The 18,799-nt window shown below is 50.5% G+C and overlaps 1 protein-coding gene across 1 annotated transcript; it reads left to right on the top strand.

The window, feature by feature from the left end:
* The first annotated feature begins 5,582 nt into the window (after positions 1 to 5,582).
* Positions 5,583 to 7,705, top strand: POU4F1 (POU class 4 homeobox 1). The gene is made up of 2 exons (XM_063344652.1): positions 5,583 to 5,760; positions 6,659 to 7,705. Exons 1-2 carry the CDS (start codon positions 5,638 to 5,640, stop codon positions 7,703 to 7,705), a joined length of 1,170 nt encoding a protein of 389 aa, XP_063200722.1. The 5' UTR covers positions 5,583 to 5,637.
* The last annotated feature ends 11,094 nt before the right edge of the window (positions 7,706 to 18,799 follow it).

The following is an 18,799-nucleotide window of genomic DNA, read 5'->3' as shown; positions in this document are numbered from 1 at the left end:
AAGGCTGTTAAAATATGCATGATTTCGTTAAAATTTTATAATAAATCAGGGCAATGTGTTACATGACAAGGCAACTACTTCCCAGCCCCTCGGAAGGTGCTTTGATTCGCGCGGGGGGGGTGGGGGGGAGCCGAACGCTCCGCTCCCGGTTTTGGCAACCGAGAGCATCCTGGAGCGCGGTGAGAGACTCGGCTGAGGACCCACCCCCTGCACCCTCCGAGCCCCTGCCCGGGTCTTTGGGAGGGGGGCGGAAAGTGGAGTTTTTCCGGCTCCCCCATCGAAACGCGGCGTCCCGGCAGCGGGACCGATGGCGGGGCGCGGGTGAAAGCCAGCGACCGGTTCGCCCACGGAGCCGGTGTGGAAAGGGAGCGTGGTCTGGGGGGGGGGTGTTTCTTTGCTGGTGGGGCTTCTCGGTGGGCTTTGTAATCCCCCCGCATCACTGAAAAGGAAGAGCGAGAAACTTTGCTAGCAACAGGACCTGCAGCGTTTTCCAGCGCACCTCTGCCCGCATCCTCCGGTCTCCTTACTTTCCCGAAAGGGGACGTTGTGAACTACCTTGGGACTTAAATCGCCATCAAGCGTTTCAATTTTTAATATGACAACATTCTACACTTTGGCTGCAAAAGCAATTATTGCGGCTTGTACATCAGTAATTAGCAGGTCTTTGCTGATGTAAAGAAAGTCCTCATTAGGACATGGAAATACTTTTTGTGCATTCACCCAAAGGGTTGCTTGGGTGGTTTGTTTTTTTTCCTTCTGAAGGTTGATTTTTGTCATCTAAAGGGAAAATAGCTTTTACACTAAATGGGATATTGACTTTCCGTGAACTTCACCCAATAACATATGTACTGTAGGTTTTCTCTCAGTGCTCTCACTGACACTCAGGGTAGGACAAATACCGCGACTAAAAAATGTAAAGCTAACGTTTGGTGAAATAAAAATATCCAGAAGGTTTAGAGTGAGTGGCTCTATAAGCTCCACATTAACTTTTTTTTTTTTTAAGTCGGGATATCTAGCTGATCAGACGTTAATACTTAATATCCCGAGCTTCACTATATTCATCTTTGGGGAATCCTAAAAAGAGAAATCAAATACAATGGGTTACAGTAATTAATTTATAAATTGTTTCACTGTGGGAATAAGGGGTTGCTTTATTACTTTCTCGAGATAGGCAGTTCAGTCAATTAAGGAAATCTGCCTATTTCTTGCATTTGAAGCTGGAGAAAACTACGGGAGACAAGTAAACACATATATATACATATTATATATATATATGCCTCCCTCGCTTGATTGAGCATCTTGGGCCGTAAAAGTAGGGCGTAGATGGTCGTATCTCCAATGAACTCGCCCCTCAAAGCCTGCGAGTTTATTACCATCAGTATTCATGAGGCTGGCCGTACCCACGAGGAATAGAAATAACAGGGAACATTAAAATAAAATCTATTACCAGGCCCGTGCGACGCTGAGCCTGGCTCAAGCCGGCTGCGTGTGGCGGCGAGAGGGGGGGGGCTGCCGGGGGCCGGTGATAAGGCGGGGCTGGTCCCCGGCGAGCCCTGGGGACGTCCCCGGGCAGCTTCTCCCGCTCTCGGTGGGGCAGAGGGAACAGGGGGGGGCTGGGGTGTGGAGGGCCAGCATCAAGGAGGGGCTGTAATCTGTAATGTAAAGCGTTGCTTTAAAGGCTAGCCCTGCCCCTCTTCCAAAAAAAAAAAAAAAAAAAAAAAGTCCCAAGAACTACTGCGAAGGAAAGTTTTTCCTCTCGGGCTTGATAAGCGACATTGATAAGCGACAGACCACACGGTGCCTGCAAAAAGTTCCCTCCTCCCCCTGGCCTCTACCCTCTCCTCTCCGCACTTCTGAAAGATCAGACAGAGCGGAAAGTTGGCTGCGACTCCCCACCGCAGCTTCTGCCTCCGGGACCGGTCGGCTCGACGCCTCCCCGAGGTCCCCCCCCACCTCACGCTGTCACCTCCGGCCCTCGGGCTGCCGCCGTGATCGCGTCCCGGGAGGTTTTAATGAAGGACCCAGGAGCACCTGGGAAGGGGCATCTCTCCGGCCGGGCGGGACTACTTCACCCTCTATTTGTCAAACCGAGGAGAATCCAGCGGGTTGCACATCGCAGATTGCAGAGACAAAGTGTCCACCGCCATCCCTGCCTCCAGAAGACCCCGGGAGGTGGAACAGAAGATCCTGAGAACATCTGGAGGTCTTCGCCTCCTCAGCCTACGGCTGGCGCTCGGGGCGGGGGTGGGAAAGTGGCTGAACTGTCTACCTTTCTGGCCGAAAAAAATAAGCACGTGAATAGAGGGGGTTGTTTCAAAACTACGGAAGGAGTTTGATGTTCCTCCGGCCAAGGAGAAGGTCTCACCCACCGGCGCCTCCCCAGCCGCCCGTCCCTGCTTCCGCTGGTGCGGGCAGGAGCGGGGCCCGGGCTCCCTGCAGCGGTGGAGAGGTGTCCCAACCTCTGCCAGCCCACCGCCGGAGAGGCTAGAGACCCCGGGGCCAGGGGCAAAGGAAGCCCGGTGGCATGTGGGGAGGAAGGCGGGTCATGGGGACGAGCCGAGGAGCCCCGCGGTGCCTGCGTTTTGGCTGGCTTCTCGCCGCTGGTAGGGAAAGGCAGGCTGCTCGGGCCTTTTTCCTGGAGCTGGTCGCTTGTGGGCAGCTTGGCCAAAAGCAGTGGTGTCTCCCACTATTTTGCTCCGCTCCATCCCTTTCCCCAGGAGGCTTTCTGATGACAAGGCATGGTAGCTTAGAAATAGCTAAAATAAGTCATATGGCTTTAAAAAAGAAAAAAAAAGAAAAAGGAAAAGAAATCCACATAAAGTGTGATTTGGCTATTCTGATGCAGTGATTTCGATATATAAGGAGAGCCTAACCCCGCTTCAGACCAGCGTCTTTCCGTTTCAAGTTCACCCCCCCCCCCCCATCAGAGATGAAGTTGCATTCCGCCCCCCCAGGGGACGCGGTAATGGATGGAGACCTGGCTCCCTTTCGCACAAGTAATTGGCAGCCGTTCCCTCCTTCCTCCCGGACTGGATGGGGAGCTGGGGAAGGGCTTATGAAGACAAATGTGGACTTTACCTGGGGTTGTGGTGTGTGCTCTGTGCGTGTGTGTGTGTGTGTGTGTGTGTGTGTGTGTGCCTGCGTGCCCTCTCGGCTGGGTTTATGCGCATAAATAAGAGGCGTTGAGGAAAAACAGAGCAATTCCGATGCACTCCGAGGCTGTCACATCCCTGATGCAAACAACCCCGCCGCCTCTCCCCGCTGCCTGCCCGCCTGCGGCCCCGCTGAAACGAACCCGGCAGCATCTGCTCGGTGACCGGGGGACGGCTCCAGCGCGCCCCAGGGGACAGGATTCACCGGGGGCCGTTCCCTAGGGAGTCACGCTAATCCCACAGGCACAGTAGCAGGTTCCTTCCTTCGACAGTTTTAACTTCAGCTTCGTAAGTAGCTAAAACAGAAAAAAAAAAATCTGCTCTAAAAGGGCACAGTAACCCCGAACCACTCATAAAAACAAGCGTGTGTTAATAACCCTAGTGTCACTCCTGAACTGTTTCATTCAAATACAAGAATATTCAAAGAGTAAACCACAGAAAATAGAGAGAAGAAAGAGAGAAAGAGAGAGAGGAAGAAAGAGAGGAAGAGAGAAAGAGAGAAGGAAAAAAGGAAAGGAAGAAGGAAGGGAGGGAGAGAGGAAGGAAGGAAGGGAGGGAGAGAGGAAGGAAGGAAGGAAGGAAGGAAGGAAGGAAGGAAGGAAGGAAGGAAGGAAGGAAGGAAGGAAGGAAGGAAGGAAGGAAGGAAGGAAGGAAGGAAGGAAGGAAGGAAGGAAGGAGGGAGGGAAAAGAAAGAAAGAAGAAAAGAAAAGAAAAGAAAAGAAAAGAAAAGAAAAGAAAAGAAAAGAAAAGAAAAGAAAAGAAAAGAAAAGAAAAGAAAAGAAAAGAAAAGAAAAGAAAAGAAAAGAAAAGAAAAGAAAAGAAAAGAAAAGAAAAGAAAAGAAAAGAAAAGAAAAGAAAAGAAAAGAAAGAAAAGAAAAATCATATGCCCAGACCACTCTCTTTCCTTTCTTTTTTTCAGGCTGAATAAGATGGACTTGACTCGGTTCTTGCATAAAAAGTACCTGGGTAGCAAGAGAAAGAGAGAAAGTGGGAGGAAGGAGAGAAAGGACAGAGAGAGAAAGAGAAAGAAAAAAAGAAAGACAGAAAGACAGATGGGGGAGAGAGAAGGAGAGAAAGAGAAAAAATGAAGGGAGGAAGGGAGGGAGGAAGGGAGGGAGGAAGGGAGGAAGGAAGGAAGGAAGGAAGGAAGGAAGGAAGGAAGGAAGGAAGGAAGGAAGGAAGGAAGGAAGGAAGGAAGGAAGGAAGGAAGGAAGGAAGGAAGGAAGGAAGGAAGGAAGGAAGGAAGGAAGGAAGGAAGGAAGGAAGGAAGGAAGGAAGGGAATTCTTTATGTGATTATTTTCTGCTTCAGACCACGCCGGTGAAACTTGGGTTTTCCCACGGAGAAGGAAGGAGCGAGGGCTGGCTGGGAAGCCAGGAGGAAATGCACGATTTCACCTCCGCGGTGTTTCCCGTGCAGGAAGCACACGCTCCCCGTGGGCGACGCGGCTGTCACCAGCCGTGCCCGACACCGTAATATTTGCAACAAAACTACACGGGGTGGGGGGTGAGGCAGGGGGGAACGAAACGGTGTGGAAATCAATAGCCTCCGAGTGCTTCAAACAACCGTCCGCCACCGTGGTTCTCCTCAAGGAGCCGGTGTGGGATTCCCGAAAGTAGCGGGGTGCGGCTGGAGGACGCCCCTTTCTGCGGCGAAGGGTCCTCAGGGAGGATTCGCCTCGGCAAAAGGGGCAACGCACCTTTGTGCTTGGCTGCCGAGGGCCGGGCCCGGTTCCTCCCCGCCGCTACGAGGGCCGGGAAGGGGCGCCGGGCCGGCCCCGCCCCGGGGGCGCCCGCCCGCCGCCGCCTCCGCGCCCCGCCGCCCATCCCCGCCCCGTCGGGGCGCCCCGGGGCCGCGCTGGCGGCCGCGCAGCGCGCACGTGTGGCAGCCCACAGGTGCCGCAGCCACCCCCGGTCCCCGGCGTCGCTGGGGCTATAAGAGCGGCCCCGCCGCCGCCGCCCCGGCGAGACGGGCGAGGGCTGCGGGAGATGCAACAAGGCGCGGGGCGGCAGGGACCGGGGGCAGCGGCGGCGGGAGGAAAAGGAGGAGGAGGAAAAAGAGGAGGAGGAGGAGGAGGAGGAGGAGGAGGAGGAAGGGGGGGGAGACAGCTGATGCCTGTCAAAGCCGGAGCCGCCGCGCTCTCGCGAGAGCCCGCCCGGCGGTAGCCACGGGATGCGGGGCTCAGGTGCGGGCAGAGCGCAGCGCAGCGCGCCCGGCGCCGGGCAGCGGCAGGCAGCCGAGTGAGACGGCGGGGGCCGGAGGGAGCCTCGCCGCCCGCTCACCCACCCAGCCCAGCCCCGGCCACCGCGGCAGCGGCGGCGGCGGGGGCAGGGTCCGCTGCGGCACACACCGCCGGCACCGGCTCCGCCACCACCGCCACCCGCCGCCGTCGGCGGCCGCTTCCCCGCGGCGGGAGGAGAGCGCCCGGAGAGCACTTTTCCCCCGACTTTAGGAGTGTTTGTGGATTTACATGCCAAGCCTTCAAGATGATGTCCATGAACAGCAAACAGCCGCATTTTGCCATGCATCCCACCCTACCTGAGCACAAATACCCCTCTCTACACTCCAGCTCGGAAGCAATAAGAAGAGCATGTCTACCAACTCCACCGGTAAGGGACAGACAGCTGCAGCTCTCTTCTTTCTTTCTTTTCTTTCTTTCTTTTTCTTTCTTTCTCTCTCTCTCTCTCTTACACACACGCACACGCTCTTTCTTTCTCTCTCTCTCTTTTCTGTATACTGCATGTATGTGTATGTGCATTAATAAAAAAACCGCTGCGAGGCACATTTTGACAAGCGGCGCTTAATGTTTTTTTCATGTCTTCCTCTGCAATCATCTGAGCGCCTGTGATCTTTTTTGAAAGCGGTGTTCACACGAGTCTCCGACTTCATCCACTTTCTGTATTAATTTTTATGACTCGGCCTCTGAAAAGGAATGCGCTTTATGTGCTCTTGTGTTTGACACAATTCCCCAGCTGAGAGTTACAGATCCATTTCTTCTCCTCCTTTTTCTTCTTCTTTCTTTCCTTTTTTTTTTTTTTTTTAATTTATTTGTTGCCTTCACATCCTCGTCCTCTCTTTTTCGGATTGCCCCCCCCGCGGCTGCCTGCCCTTTCCACTCTTCGTTTCTTCTCTTCCTCTTTTGCTCCCCCTCCTCGCTTTGCCCCCTATTATTCTACCCCATCCCTTATTTCCCCTCACTTCCCCGTGCTGCCTCCTGCTATATACCGCTTCCCCCATTCACTTGGCTCTCCCCCCACCCCGTACCCCTTTACACGCACATACTGCTGCCGGCTCCCCCCCCTCCCCCGCACGGTCACCCCAACTTTGCCCCCTCCCTCGACTTCCCCCCCTCCTTCCCCACCTCGCACCCCGTCCTCCCGCAATCCCGCACTTTCCCCCTCCACCGTCCCTTTCCCCTCTCCTCGCTTTGCCCCCTCTCTGTCCCCCTCCCCGGCGCCCCCCTGCCCTCCTCTCCCCGCACCCCGCTCTGTTTTGTGTCCCTTGCAGCTGCAGAGCAATATCTTCGCCAGCCTCGATGAGACCCTGCTGGCGCGGGCCGAGGCTCTGGCCGCCGTCGACATCGCCGTCTCGCAGGGCAAGAGCCACCCGTTCAAGCCGGACGCCACCTACCACACCATGAACAGCGTGCCCTGCACCTCCACCTCCACCGTGCCCCTGGCGCACCACCACCACCACCACCACCACCACCACCAGCCGCTGGAGCCCGGCGACCTCCTCGACCACATCACCTCCCCCTCCCTGGCGCTCATGCCCGGCGGAGGCGGCGGAGGCGGCGGCGGCGGCGGCCACGACGGGGCGGGCGGCGGCGGCGGCGGGGCCGGCGGCGGCGGGGGCGGCGGCGGCGGCGGCGGGGGCGGCGGCGGCCTCATCTCCACCTCGGCCCACCCGCACTCGCACATGCACGGCCTGGGCCACCTCTCGCACCCGGCCGCCATGAACATGCCGTCGGGGCTGCCGCACCCGGGGCTGGTGGCCGCGCACCACGGGGCCGCGGGGCAGGTGGCCTCGGCGGCGGCGGTGGTGGGGGCGGCCGGCTTGGCCTCCATCTGCGACTCGGACACGGACCCGCGGGAGCTGGAGGCCTTCGCCGAGCGCTTCAAGCAGCGCCGCATCAAGCTGGGGGTGACCCAGGCCGACGTGGGCTCGGCGTTGGCCAACCTGAAGATCCCGGGGGTGGGTTCCCTCAGCCAGAGCACCATCTGCCGCTTCGAGTCCCTCACCCTCTCCCACAACAACATGATCGCCCTCAAACCCATCCTGCAGGCCTGGCTGGAGGAGGCCGAGGGGGCCCAGCGGGAAAAAATGAACAAGCCCGAGCTCTTCAACGGGGGCGAGAAGAAGCGCAAGCGGACTTCCATCGCCGCCCCGGAGAAGCGCTCCCTGGAGGCTTACTTCGCCGTTCAGCCCCGGCCCTCCTCCGAGAAGATCGCCGCCATCGCCGAGAAATTGGACCTCAAAAAGAACGTGGTGCGGGTTTGGTTTTGCAACCAGAGACAGAAGCAGAAACGGATGAAATTTTCCGCCACCTACTAAGGGCGGGCGGGGAGGGGCGGCCCTGGCATCGGGGGCACCGGGGAGGGGGGGGCCGGACCGGGCCGGGCCGGGCCGGGGCCGCGGGGGACGCCCACGCACCGCCGCCGTCGCCCGAGACGCCGTGGGAAGCTCCTGGGGACCAAGGGACGATGTTAGAAATTAAAGGCGAACTACTCGATGAGCGGGGAGGGGGGACGTTGCCGGGGGGTGGGGTGGGGGTGGTGGGGGGGGTGTTGCGCTATCAATTATTAAAAGAAAAAGACACCGGGACACCAACGAGAAGAAGGAGGAGAGAGGAGGTAAAAAAACGCTCTAGAAACCCGTGGGGGGTCACTTCGGCGGCCCCATCCCCCCTCTGCCCCCCCGCCACCCCCCGACAGAAAGCGGGAGAAAGAGCAACTTAAAGCGTAAACACACACAGACACACACCAATAAATACCGTGACAGCAACAACCACAAACCGAGAAACCTAAGTCACCAACTTTCCGAAGGAAAACAAAACCGACCAACAAACCCGGAAGGCGAAACTGTCGGTGATGACGCTACGTTTGGTTTGGGTCTCTTTTTCATTACTTTCTGGTTTTCTTTCTTTTCCCCGGCTTGGTAATGAACGAGGACGGCGGTGGTTCGGTGTGTGTGTGGGGGGGTCTCTTTCTTTGGTTGGCTTGGCTTTGGGTTGTGTTTTGGGTTTTGTTAGTTGTTTGTTGTTGGTTTGGTTTGTTGTTTTTTTAATTTGTTTAGTTTTGGAATTTTTGTTGTTGTTTTTCCCCTCGAATGCGGTTTTTTTTCGCGAGGCTTTTTGGCGATGGGTCTTGTCTGTGCCGGGGCGGGGGGAGCGGCGGGAGCGGGGCCGGGGCCGGCGGGGGCAGCCGGCCCTCCCCGAGGCTCGGGAGCGGTCCTTTCCCTCTCCCCCGTCGCCTCAATAATCCTAACTAGCTCAAGGAAAACAAACAAACAAACAAACAAAAGTTACTCCACAGCCCCTTTTGTTTCTGTGCCCTCGCCTGCGTGGTTGGCGTTTCCACCTATGCCCAAGGCCAGGTCCCTGTCTCTGCAGAGATGTGTCAGGAGATACCTGCCTGAGCGGGGATGCTCTCCCAAAGAATATGTTCGGATTGATTAAAGCTCGTGGTTAACTATGTCCTCTCCCCTCCCTCCACAACCCCACCCCCCTCCGCTCCCCCCCGCTCTGCCCCCCGGCATCCCTACTACCACCAAATCTGCTGGGTTTAGGTTAGCGGCGGGCTGCGGTGGGGGAAAAAGGTCCTGCCTGGGTTTTCTCCCGGGGGCTGGGGGGTGACTGCACCCAGTAGGCAAAAGAAATCACCGGTGCAGGGTTTGAAATGACATTTGTTTCTGAGGGGTCTGCATGTTGGGAACAAACACGCAACCCCCCACCCCCACCCCATTTGGTCTTAAGAGTCGTTTATTGTAAATAATAAACGTCAGGTAGAGGATGGCTTTTTGGGGGGTGTTGTATGGGGCGATGTTTCAATTTGCACTATCACAGTCTCCCGGATTGGAAGCGATTATGTTATTCCGTAATAACGATGCTGGTACTACTACTAATAATAATCAAGGTGCATTATATGTGTCGCGGATTGGAAATTTAAAAAAAAAAAAAAAAGAAAGAAAGAAAGAAAGAAAGAAAGAAAGAAAGAAAGAAAGAAAAATGATCAGAGCTCGTTTTTGCACGCCAGCTACGTGCAAAAGCTATTGCTGACTCTGGCTGAAACAGAAAGACTGTTAAGGCTTTAAAGTAACCAGGAATTTCGGAAAAGAAAATACCCTCCCCTTTTAAATCAAAACAAACAATAGACTGAAATTATGCATGACCTAGTAAAAAAAAAAAAAAAAAGGAAAAGAAAAGGCATAGAAAGATCCGTGATAAAGTCTCGATATTATTTATTTATTTATTTATTTATTTATCTATTTATTTTATTATTATTATTGCTATTATTAATATAATTATTATTATTATTATTTTGTGTATCATTGTTTGCAGCGCAAACATTCTATGCATTTTGAAACTGAGCACTAAATAGACTAGCTTCTGGTAGAATCTTTTGTGGATGGTGTAATTTCACAGTTTAACTGCCTGTTTTCACCGAAAACACAAACATTCTTGTCACGTTCTTGTATTTAGACTTAAAAGAGGAAAAAAAAAAAAAAAAGAGGAAAAAAAAAAGAAGAAAGACGATTGTAAATATTTTCTTTAATGCACAAAAAAAAAAAAAGGTTACAAACTGCAACCACGTGTGGATCCTGAAATGTCTCACTGAATAATCTACCTGTCCATGTATGTTTGCTGAGCTTTCTCCTTGGTTGTGTCTTTACTCTATTAATTTTATTTCTATCAGAAATATTTCTGTACGCCAAAATACAACAGGGAGATGCGTCCCAGCATACTTACAAATAAAACAAACGTGAAAACAGAATAGTTATTATTATTGGGTGCATTGGAAAAAAGAAAAAAAAAATATTTCCGAGACGCGGCTGGTAAATTCAAGGTATGGCCGTTAGACGATAAGACTAATTCTACCAAAAAGAAAATAGTGAGAGATGTATTTTTCTGCTAAATCCAGAAATCATTACTTTGAGATAGCTCTTATGTGAAAATCGGTGCTCTGAATAAAATTAACTATATATTAGCTGCGTGTGTTTCTTGAAGTTTATTCTATAACTGCAGAATATAAATCAAAGTAAAATTTTAAGAAGGACTTCTGAAGTATTTCTTTTCAGTTTGCTGGAAAGGATTATGCACCTACAAAAATATGTATAAAGAAGAAAAGCTTGGGTGGTTTCAGGTTTATATGTTATTCTGACTGGCCTAATTGCACTTAATTATGTAACAAGATACTTTATTTTTATTTTGGGTTAATAAATATGAAAATCCTAAACTGATCTCTCCTTACGTTGTAAATGCAATTGTTCATTAGGAACGTATAGGATGCCACCTACTGCTTCAAGTGATCAAAGAACCTCTTTCTATTTTCTGATGACCTGTGACTAGATCAGATGCCAAATGTAAAAAGTTACTTAATAGCTGGGATTATTTCTTCTGTAGACATATTTTAGCCAAATCTTTTTAATTTCGCCGGTAAATCTGTGAATCAAGACACGTGATGTTCAGAAAAGAATAATACGTTCAAAAAGCTGTGATTTTAAACAACTGTTGATGTTAAAAAATAAGCACTAAAGGTATTTTTAAAAAAAACATAGATCTCGTCCACCGGAAATCGACTTGTTTCTGTTGTTATTAACTTGAAATGTCATCAGAATTTTTAATAAATGCATTTGTAAAAATATTATTTTATAGAAAAGTATTACCGGATATCATTTTTGGAGAGTCAGGAATGAACAAATAAAAATAATTACAGATGTTGGGTTTTTTTTTTCATCTGCCCCAAACGATTGAAATGTTACAAGCGATACAACATTTGTATTATACAGTAATGACCGATGTATGTATTGAAAAGTTAAGGAGTTTGTTTTGTAATAAGTACAATCCTTACCGAGTACAAAGAAAAAAAAAATATGTTAATAAAACAGATCGTGAAAATAAAAGCTTTGCAGAGTTTCCTATTTTTCATGGTAGGAAACTGTGCAAAACCGGAATGTCCTGCTTTCCGTCGAATGAATCTGAATAGTTCGTAAAACCACGAAATACTCATGAGGCCTTTTTAATGAGTGCCTCACGAAAGAAAGAAAGAAAGAAAGAAAGAAAGAAAGAAAGAAAGAAAGAAAGAAAGAAAGAAAGAAAGAAAGAAAGAAAGAAAGAGAGAGAAAGAGAGAGAGAGAGAAAGAGAGAAAGAGAGAAAGAGAGAGGAAAAGGAAGGAAGGTAGGTAGGTGTTTATATTCGTGTTTGTAAGGTCTAACCTAGGACTGTTAAAACTTTTGCATCCGAGAAAAAAAGTAAGAGAGAAAAGACGAAGAGGCAGAAAATACATTGGCATTTATTCCCCAGCAGTATGCAATCGCCTGCATACAGAAATGCAATTTGTGACCAAAAAGACACACATTTCACCCCCCGCACCCCCACTTGTGATAGGGGCAGAGGCCGCTGCCACCTCTGATGGCTCCTGAACTTCAGCCAGTCCGGCATCTGTGACCCTTTGTGCCGAGGACACTTCGGTGCTGCCGTCCCTTGAATGGCCTTTTTCTCCACACCTGAGGTACGTCGCCGCTTTCCTGACGCGATTTTTCCAGCCTCAAGTCCGCAAGACCCGGACTGACTCCCGGAATTTCTGCTCTCCGATTCCTTTCAACTTAGATTAGGCCATCATAAGTGAATAACAGACACCCACTGCCACGGTCGTATTGATTTTTACTCTCCTGTGATATTAAGACTAATTCGGTCCTGGTTCAACAAGTAAAAAGGCTCCCCAGAAGGGGAATGAAGTGTCCTACAGCACAGATTTTTATGGTTTATGTGCCTCCCTCCCCGCCTCCCCGTGTCCCCCCTTTCCTCCGAAGAGAGATAGATTTGTCGAAAGATAATTATTTTAACTCTGACGGACTCGAGCGCATAAAGCTTGATACCGCCGCTGCTGCCCTGTGTTATTCTGGCATTTCCCAAACGATTTTAAATCCCTCCAGTTATTTATGTCTCGTTTTTCAGCCGGCGCTATTTTTTTTATTATTATTTATTTATTTTTTAAAGCTTTATTATATTTACCTGCTGCTTCTAAAGCGGAGGGTAAGCCTAATTGATTTTTAAAAAGATCAGCGGCAGAATTCTAATCCGCTTGGGAACCTGTTTCCACCTGCCAGACGAGCGTCTGATTATCGGTAATTACGTTATTTAGGAGTTGATAAAACACGGGAGCCCGCTGCTGCCTGGGCCCGGTCCCCAGCCCGGGCGCGAAGGGGACCCACGCGGGGAAGAAGGAGCCGCCACCCGCCATCATCACGTGCGCCGCTGCAAACACAATTACCGAGCCGCCGTTAATAATTCATGGGCTGAGATTTAGAAAATTAATAAAATGAATTATAACAAGAGGCTAATTAAAAACTTTAGTAATTGTTGTCAAGACAGCTTGATGGGAGGTGTGCTGCACGACACCCCCTCCCCCCCCCCCGCCTCCTTCCCTCTTCCCCTTCCGCTTTTGGAAAGCTCTTTTTCTTTTTTTTTTTTATTTTTTTTTCCCCCCCTCCTTCGCAACCCCTTCGCACCTGACGGAGGATCGGTTTGGGAGAAAAGCAGTGGATGAATATACAGGACAGCTGAATATATAGGTCCCAGCGATGGCACCGAGGTGGTAAAACTGCAAACAAGACTTTTTGCGCCATGGCAAGGCAGATAGACATGGTCGCACGGGCGGATGAATGAAATCCAGGGCCCAAAAGTTAATCTAAAATCGGATGTCACATATAAATCACTGAAGAAGCAAAGACAGCAGCACCAGCGGAAAGTGGCTCCTGCACAGGCGGGCCCCAGCCCCGCCGCCGGGCGGGCAGGCAGGGGCAGGGGACGGGCAGGGGCTGGGGACAGACAGGGACAGGCAGCGTCTGGGGACAGGCAGGGGCTGTGCTCAGGCAGGGGCAGGCAGCAGCTGGGGACAGGCAGCGCCCCGCGGGCAGAGGCACGCATTTTCCGCCTTTCCCTTAGCACCGCCGTCGGTGCGGGACCCTAACCGCGCTTCCATCAGCGGGGGCGGAGGGGCCGCGGGATGCACACCGCCCCCCAACCCACCCCCCTGCGGTGTGTCTGTCCTCCTGCCGGTTTAAGATGGAACTTTCAGGCGGACTCAGCGCGGTGTTTCCGCGGGCAGAGGGGGCCGGGGAGCCCGGTCTGCTGTAGCAGCGCGGATTTATGGCCATGTCACCAGCCAAACCTCGGCCGGGAGCTTGTCGTGGCTGATCGTCAAGGGGCAGCTGAGAATGTAAAATCTGCTTCCCAAATCGTTCTCTGGACTTCCGCGGAGCCACAGCCCTTCTGGGAAAGCAGGAGTCCTCTTCTGAACTGCGTTTTAACTCCCTCAGCCTGCTCTCCGAAGTATACCAAAGCATCTCTAACTCTGGGGGAAAAGTTGTTAAACACCTCCTTTTAAAAAAAAAAAAAAAAAACCAAAAACAAAACCAAAAAGCCATATCGGGAAGAAAGGGGGGGGAATTATTAAAAAAACAAAAACAAAAACAAAAACAAAAACAAAAACAAACCAAAAGAAACCCAAAAACCTGGTGTAAGCTGTTAATCAGTCTAAGGACTGAAGTGTTTAAAAGGCTTTTTATCAAAATTAAATAAATAAAATTAATAAAAGCACTGCCCTGCTACATTGGAGATAAATTGTAACTTCGCACGGAGTCTCGCGAGCGAGTCATAAAAGCCTCAATAATAGTCTCCGGCAGTGGGAACGCCGAGAGACCCTCCTGCTCGTACGGGGGGGTGTATGTGTGTGTAGCCCAGAGCGGTTCCCGGTGCGGCGACAAACCGCCCCGCACCCGGGGTCCGCAGCGGGAGCCCGGGCAAACGCCGCGCTGTGGGCACCGAGGCGCGGAGAGGGACGGAGGCGTACGCGCATCCCTCGCCCGGACACAAGAAAGCAACTTAAAAGTGTAAGCCAGAGCTAAGATATGTAAAAGCTGTGGGTTTGGGGTTTGTTTATTTATTTATAAAAAAAAAAGAGATGTTCCTTGACAAGAGGATAGCGTGTCAACATGAATACATCCTTTTACCGGCTGCGTGTAAAGAAGACAAGGCGCCGATATACATAACTTAGCCCTTGATTATGGTCATTATGTAAGCCGAATTACTAACAAAAGTTTGTTTGGTAACTAATTATAGCTCACTAAATCTCTGCCTCTCTTCAATTCCAGCGTAATGTATACAAACTTTTGTACACGCGGATCAGAATAAAACAAAGTGTTGACAGCATCCAGCAGTGGAAATTCACTTACACAAGTCTTTTTTTCACTGAAGTGTTGACAATAAACATTTAATGAAGGCAGAGACTTGGATGTCTCCAGACAGTGTCAGAATACTTTAAACAGACCATTAGCATGGCTTCTTCTACTTCAAACAGAGCACACTATACCATAACATTATAAAAATACGAAGTATGAAACAAATAATCTGTTTATACAGATATTTTAAGCTGTTTTCACCAGCTCTGACATCCCCTGTATTTAGTAACAGAAACTTACTCATTTCAGATTACTCGCGCTTAAAAAATGTTAAATACAGTTAATGCAATATTAATCGCCCTTTGGTGATATAAAATGCAATATTTTCAGGCAGCTATCGAGCTTTTCTAGAGGAAGAGCTGATGAAAACAGTCACAGCTGAATAGTGGAGAGAAAAAAGCTCTGTATTTATTGCTTTTGTTTGGCTTTTGGCTACAGAGACAGGAACATTCTAATGGGGTAAGGACATTTATTTTATCTGCAATCTATTGCTGCTAGAGCAGGAGTGGCAGATGGGGTTTGGTGTTATATTCACAGAGTAATTTAGAGCAAATCCTAATAACTAATAATGATTTATGTTAATTTCAATCACTTATGTGACTTTATTAAAGCACTGCTGTAAGAGGAATAGAAAGGGGGGGGGGGTAGGGGGGTGAAAGGAGAGGCTGGAGAGAGGCAAGCTGTGTCTGTCTGAAACCGAACTGCATGCTTGAAAGGTTGCTGTGGTGGGTTCCAGCGAAAATTCTGACCTGGGGAAGCAGCGACAAGCACCAGCTACCGCGCAGGGCTTGCTTTTGAGACTTCTGTATCGTCGGCGCGAATTTCTGAAAAGAAAAGCCCCGTGTAGAAACCCCGGCCACCTACGAGAGGCAAACAAAAAAGAGAGAGAGAGAGAGAGAGAGAAGAGCGTGCGAGGGAGACTGGCGTTATGCAAAATGTATTGATTGTGTGCGAGGAATCTGCGATGCTGATGTGCTGGGCTCCCGAAAGAACGGGAGGAGGCTACTGGTAGAATAGCTAGAAAGACCCCCAAATGTCCAGTACGCGAAACTTTTATTCTGGGCTGCTTCAGCCCGCCGGAGGTCTACAGTCCTCCACTCACGTTGCATCGGCTTTACTTCCTCACCGCAAATCCTCTAGGATTCTTTTCCCCACGGGATTTTATATTCTTCTTAGGGAAAAAGAAAAGAAAAGGGAAAGAAAAAAAAAAAAAAGGAAAAAGCAGCTATTGCAACGAGCCTTTCGTATTTCCCCGTATAATCTTCAGTGTCATTAACAACTGATAATACCAGAGTGCACACACGTAAACACAGGCGCACACGTCGTCGTGTGAGCATTGAAAGGAGAGATGTTTGCAAAAGCCAGGAAATCTCATCCCGGCTAGTGCTGCTCTGCCTAGGATCGGTTTGATGTAGGAGAGAGGAGTACTTACACGATTTTGAAAGGGAGGGTGCTCTTCGCTTCTGGCGATTTACTTTCCCAGCTACCTTTATGCTTTTTTCTGCCTTAAGGCATACAGTCTGAAAGTAAAACAACATCAAAGCTCCTTATTAACACTATTTCCCTGAAATCAGAAGATGAAGCTACCTGAAACGTTTAATCTAGTGTTAGCATTCATTTCCCAACAAAACAGACAGAACAAAGTTCAAAAGAGCTAGGGCAGTTATCTACAGGAGACTAAAAGGCAAAGTGCAGGGAATGATTTATGTTTTCTGCCAAAACCCTTGAAATGGATTAAACAAACCTTAGGTTTTGCCGCATTCTCAGCCACTGTATTGTGTACTGTAATTCCCTCTTCCAAACAACACGGCTGGGAGTAACCCCTGTCCCCCACTGCCAGGTGCTATAGATGGGAGTTTCCTAACTTTTGGGTTATTTGCAGAAAGCTCTCTCTTCTGCTCTGCGAGTTGGCATTGCATTTTAAATGTGACCGGTTTCCACACGAGGCACCTTTCTCTGTAGGAAAGGTTTTATATATAGCAATATCTTTTTTCCTTAGATAAAAAGAAAAGAAAAAAAAAAGAAAAAAAAAAGAGCGAGAGAAATCCCTGTTTTAGGGACTAGGAGTGATGCTGCCGTCGCTTGAAAGCGGCGCAGGACTTTCACATCCCTGTGTGTCTGTGTGTGTGTATGTGCGCGCCCGATTTTTTTTTCTGTTTTTTTTTTTTTTTTTTTTTTTGAAACTCTTATCGCGGCGGAGGCTCCGCGGCGCGGGCGGGCGCGTTTGCGCGGCGGCGGAGCTTCAGCACCACGGAGAGCTCCGCCGGGGCCGGGGGCCGGTGCGGGCGGCGGGGTGAAGGCTGTCTGTCTGTCTGTCTGTCTGTCCGTCCTCCGTCTGCGCAGGAGCCTGTAATATGTTAATGGCCGTAGGGTATGCCTGAGGTACCATCTCAAGCTGCTTCGCACGCCATATGTCAGGCCGTTAGCCACATGGATCTATTAATCAAAGGGGGAGAGAGGGAGAGAGGGAAGAGGAGCGAGGCCGGGGGAAGGGGGGGCGGAGGGGGGGGGAAGGGAGCTTTAAATACCCCACCCCATTTTGCTGTATACTCTTTCCTTTCATTTCTCTCAGAGATAAAGACCCCGAGTACCTCCAACACACATCTGTAATTCTCTTTTGATCCGCTCTTTTATACCCTCCTGTAACCAGCTCAGGTCAGCCGATAGCGAGGTTGGGGGGGGGGGGGGGGGGGCGGGGAGGGGAGATGTGTCACATTTCCCCCGGCAAAAGGATTTGGTTTTAAAGTGCTGCTCAACTTCTGTGACAAAGGGGATCTCTGTCTGCCCCTTCAGCCTCCTCCTTGCGCAGGGTGCCTCTGAGGGGAAGGCTTTTTTCTAGCCAGGCAAGCATCCCCTCCCCTACACGCAGCCGTCCTCACCACTTTCACTTGTGCCCTATTACCTATTGCAGCACGTCATTTCTTCACGGGAGGTTTGGCTTTGTCCCACGGTGACTAGACCCCTGAGATCCACAAAAGCACCGGAGCCAGAAAATTCCCGGGAGCCGGGGGGGGAGAGGCAATCTGTGTAGGAGAGCGATGTAAAAGTCCGCGTGTACGTGATTTTTTCACGCAGCCCTCAAAAAGGGACCGGCGGGTCCACCCAAACTTCTGCGGTTCAGGCAGATAAAGACGCCCAGATGCACCCAACGCCAAGGCTTAGCGCCCGAGAAGGTGCACGGGCTCTCGGGTCTGTTTTCTGCTCTTCCCGTAGAAGATGGGGTGTTTTGGGGGACTTTCTCTTCAGGGTTAGAATGAACATACTCACACGGGCTCCTCTTGGACCCTGCTGGCCAGTCCGTAGGTGGCACGTCGGGGCACAGCCCGGGCAATCAGCACTCCCAGCCTAATTCCGAGACTGCTGCATTATTATTTTTTCTTTCTTTCTTTTCTTTCATCATGGATGAGGCGCAACACTAAAGAGACCGACACCTTTTCGCTCAGGCACATGCCGCATAAAGTTTTGAAATTCTAGGTTATTATAAAGCGCTACAGCGGCTCAGGAAAGTTACTGAGTGGTGGAGGCGGGGGGGGGGGGTTGGACGGGGGACAGGACCACTTCGGTATGCCGGGACCCGGCAGCAGGGTCCCCTCGTGGGCGGCGGGCGGGCGGATCGGGCAGATCCCCTACCCCTGGTCTCCAGGCCAAGCGGCGGGCACGCACGTACTGGAAATGGTTGAATAAAGACACGCAGAAAAGGAAAGGACGTGGGCTAGACCAGGGACACGGAAGACAAGGATAAACTCTGCTTTCCGTAGGTTTACAGAAAACGCACAAGACTCTCCTGCTGGTTGAAATTCCCTCTGCTGGTACAGGGCATCGCAGAGAGGCAAGTTAGGGGGAAGAAGAGTTTAGGACAATTTCTGCGGTTGCAGACACGGGATAACATCCCTGGATGACTGTGTTGTATGGTACGGTGCATAAGTTATGTTGGAGTCAGTCTTTAAGACAGACCTATTTTCTGACCTTTTCTCCCCTTTTGGGGGCCGGAAAAATAATGAGTGCATCTGTGCTTAGATCTAAAGCTGGCACCCGTCTTGCGGAACCTTTACTTTAATACAGATTACATTTAACCTGCAAAAAAATATGAAAGCCTTTCTAAGCAGTACTTTGCGGAGGCAAATGCACGGGCTGAGCATCAGTTGATTCTGCATTTCCACCTATCTAGGGAAAAGCTCTTATTACCT

This window comes from Chroicocephalus ridibundus, chromosome 1 (genome assembly GCF_963924245.1).
Source record: "Chroicocephalus ridibundus chromosome 1, bChrRid1.1, whole genome shotgun sequence".
In the NCBI taxonomy this organism is placed as follows: domain Eukaryota; kingdom Metazoa; phylum Chordata; class Aves; order Charadriiformes; family Laridae; genus Chroicocephalus; species Chroicocephalus ridibundus.
The sequence above is the reverse complement of the archived record's forward strand: the minus strand, read 5'-3'. Positions and strand labels throughout refer to the sequence as shown.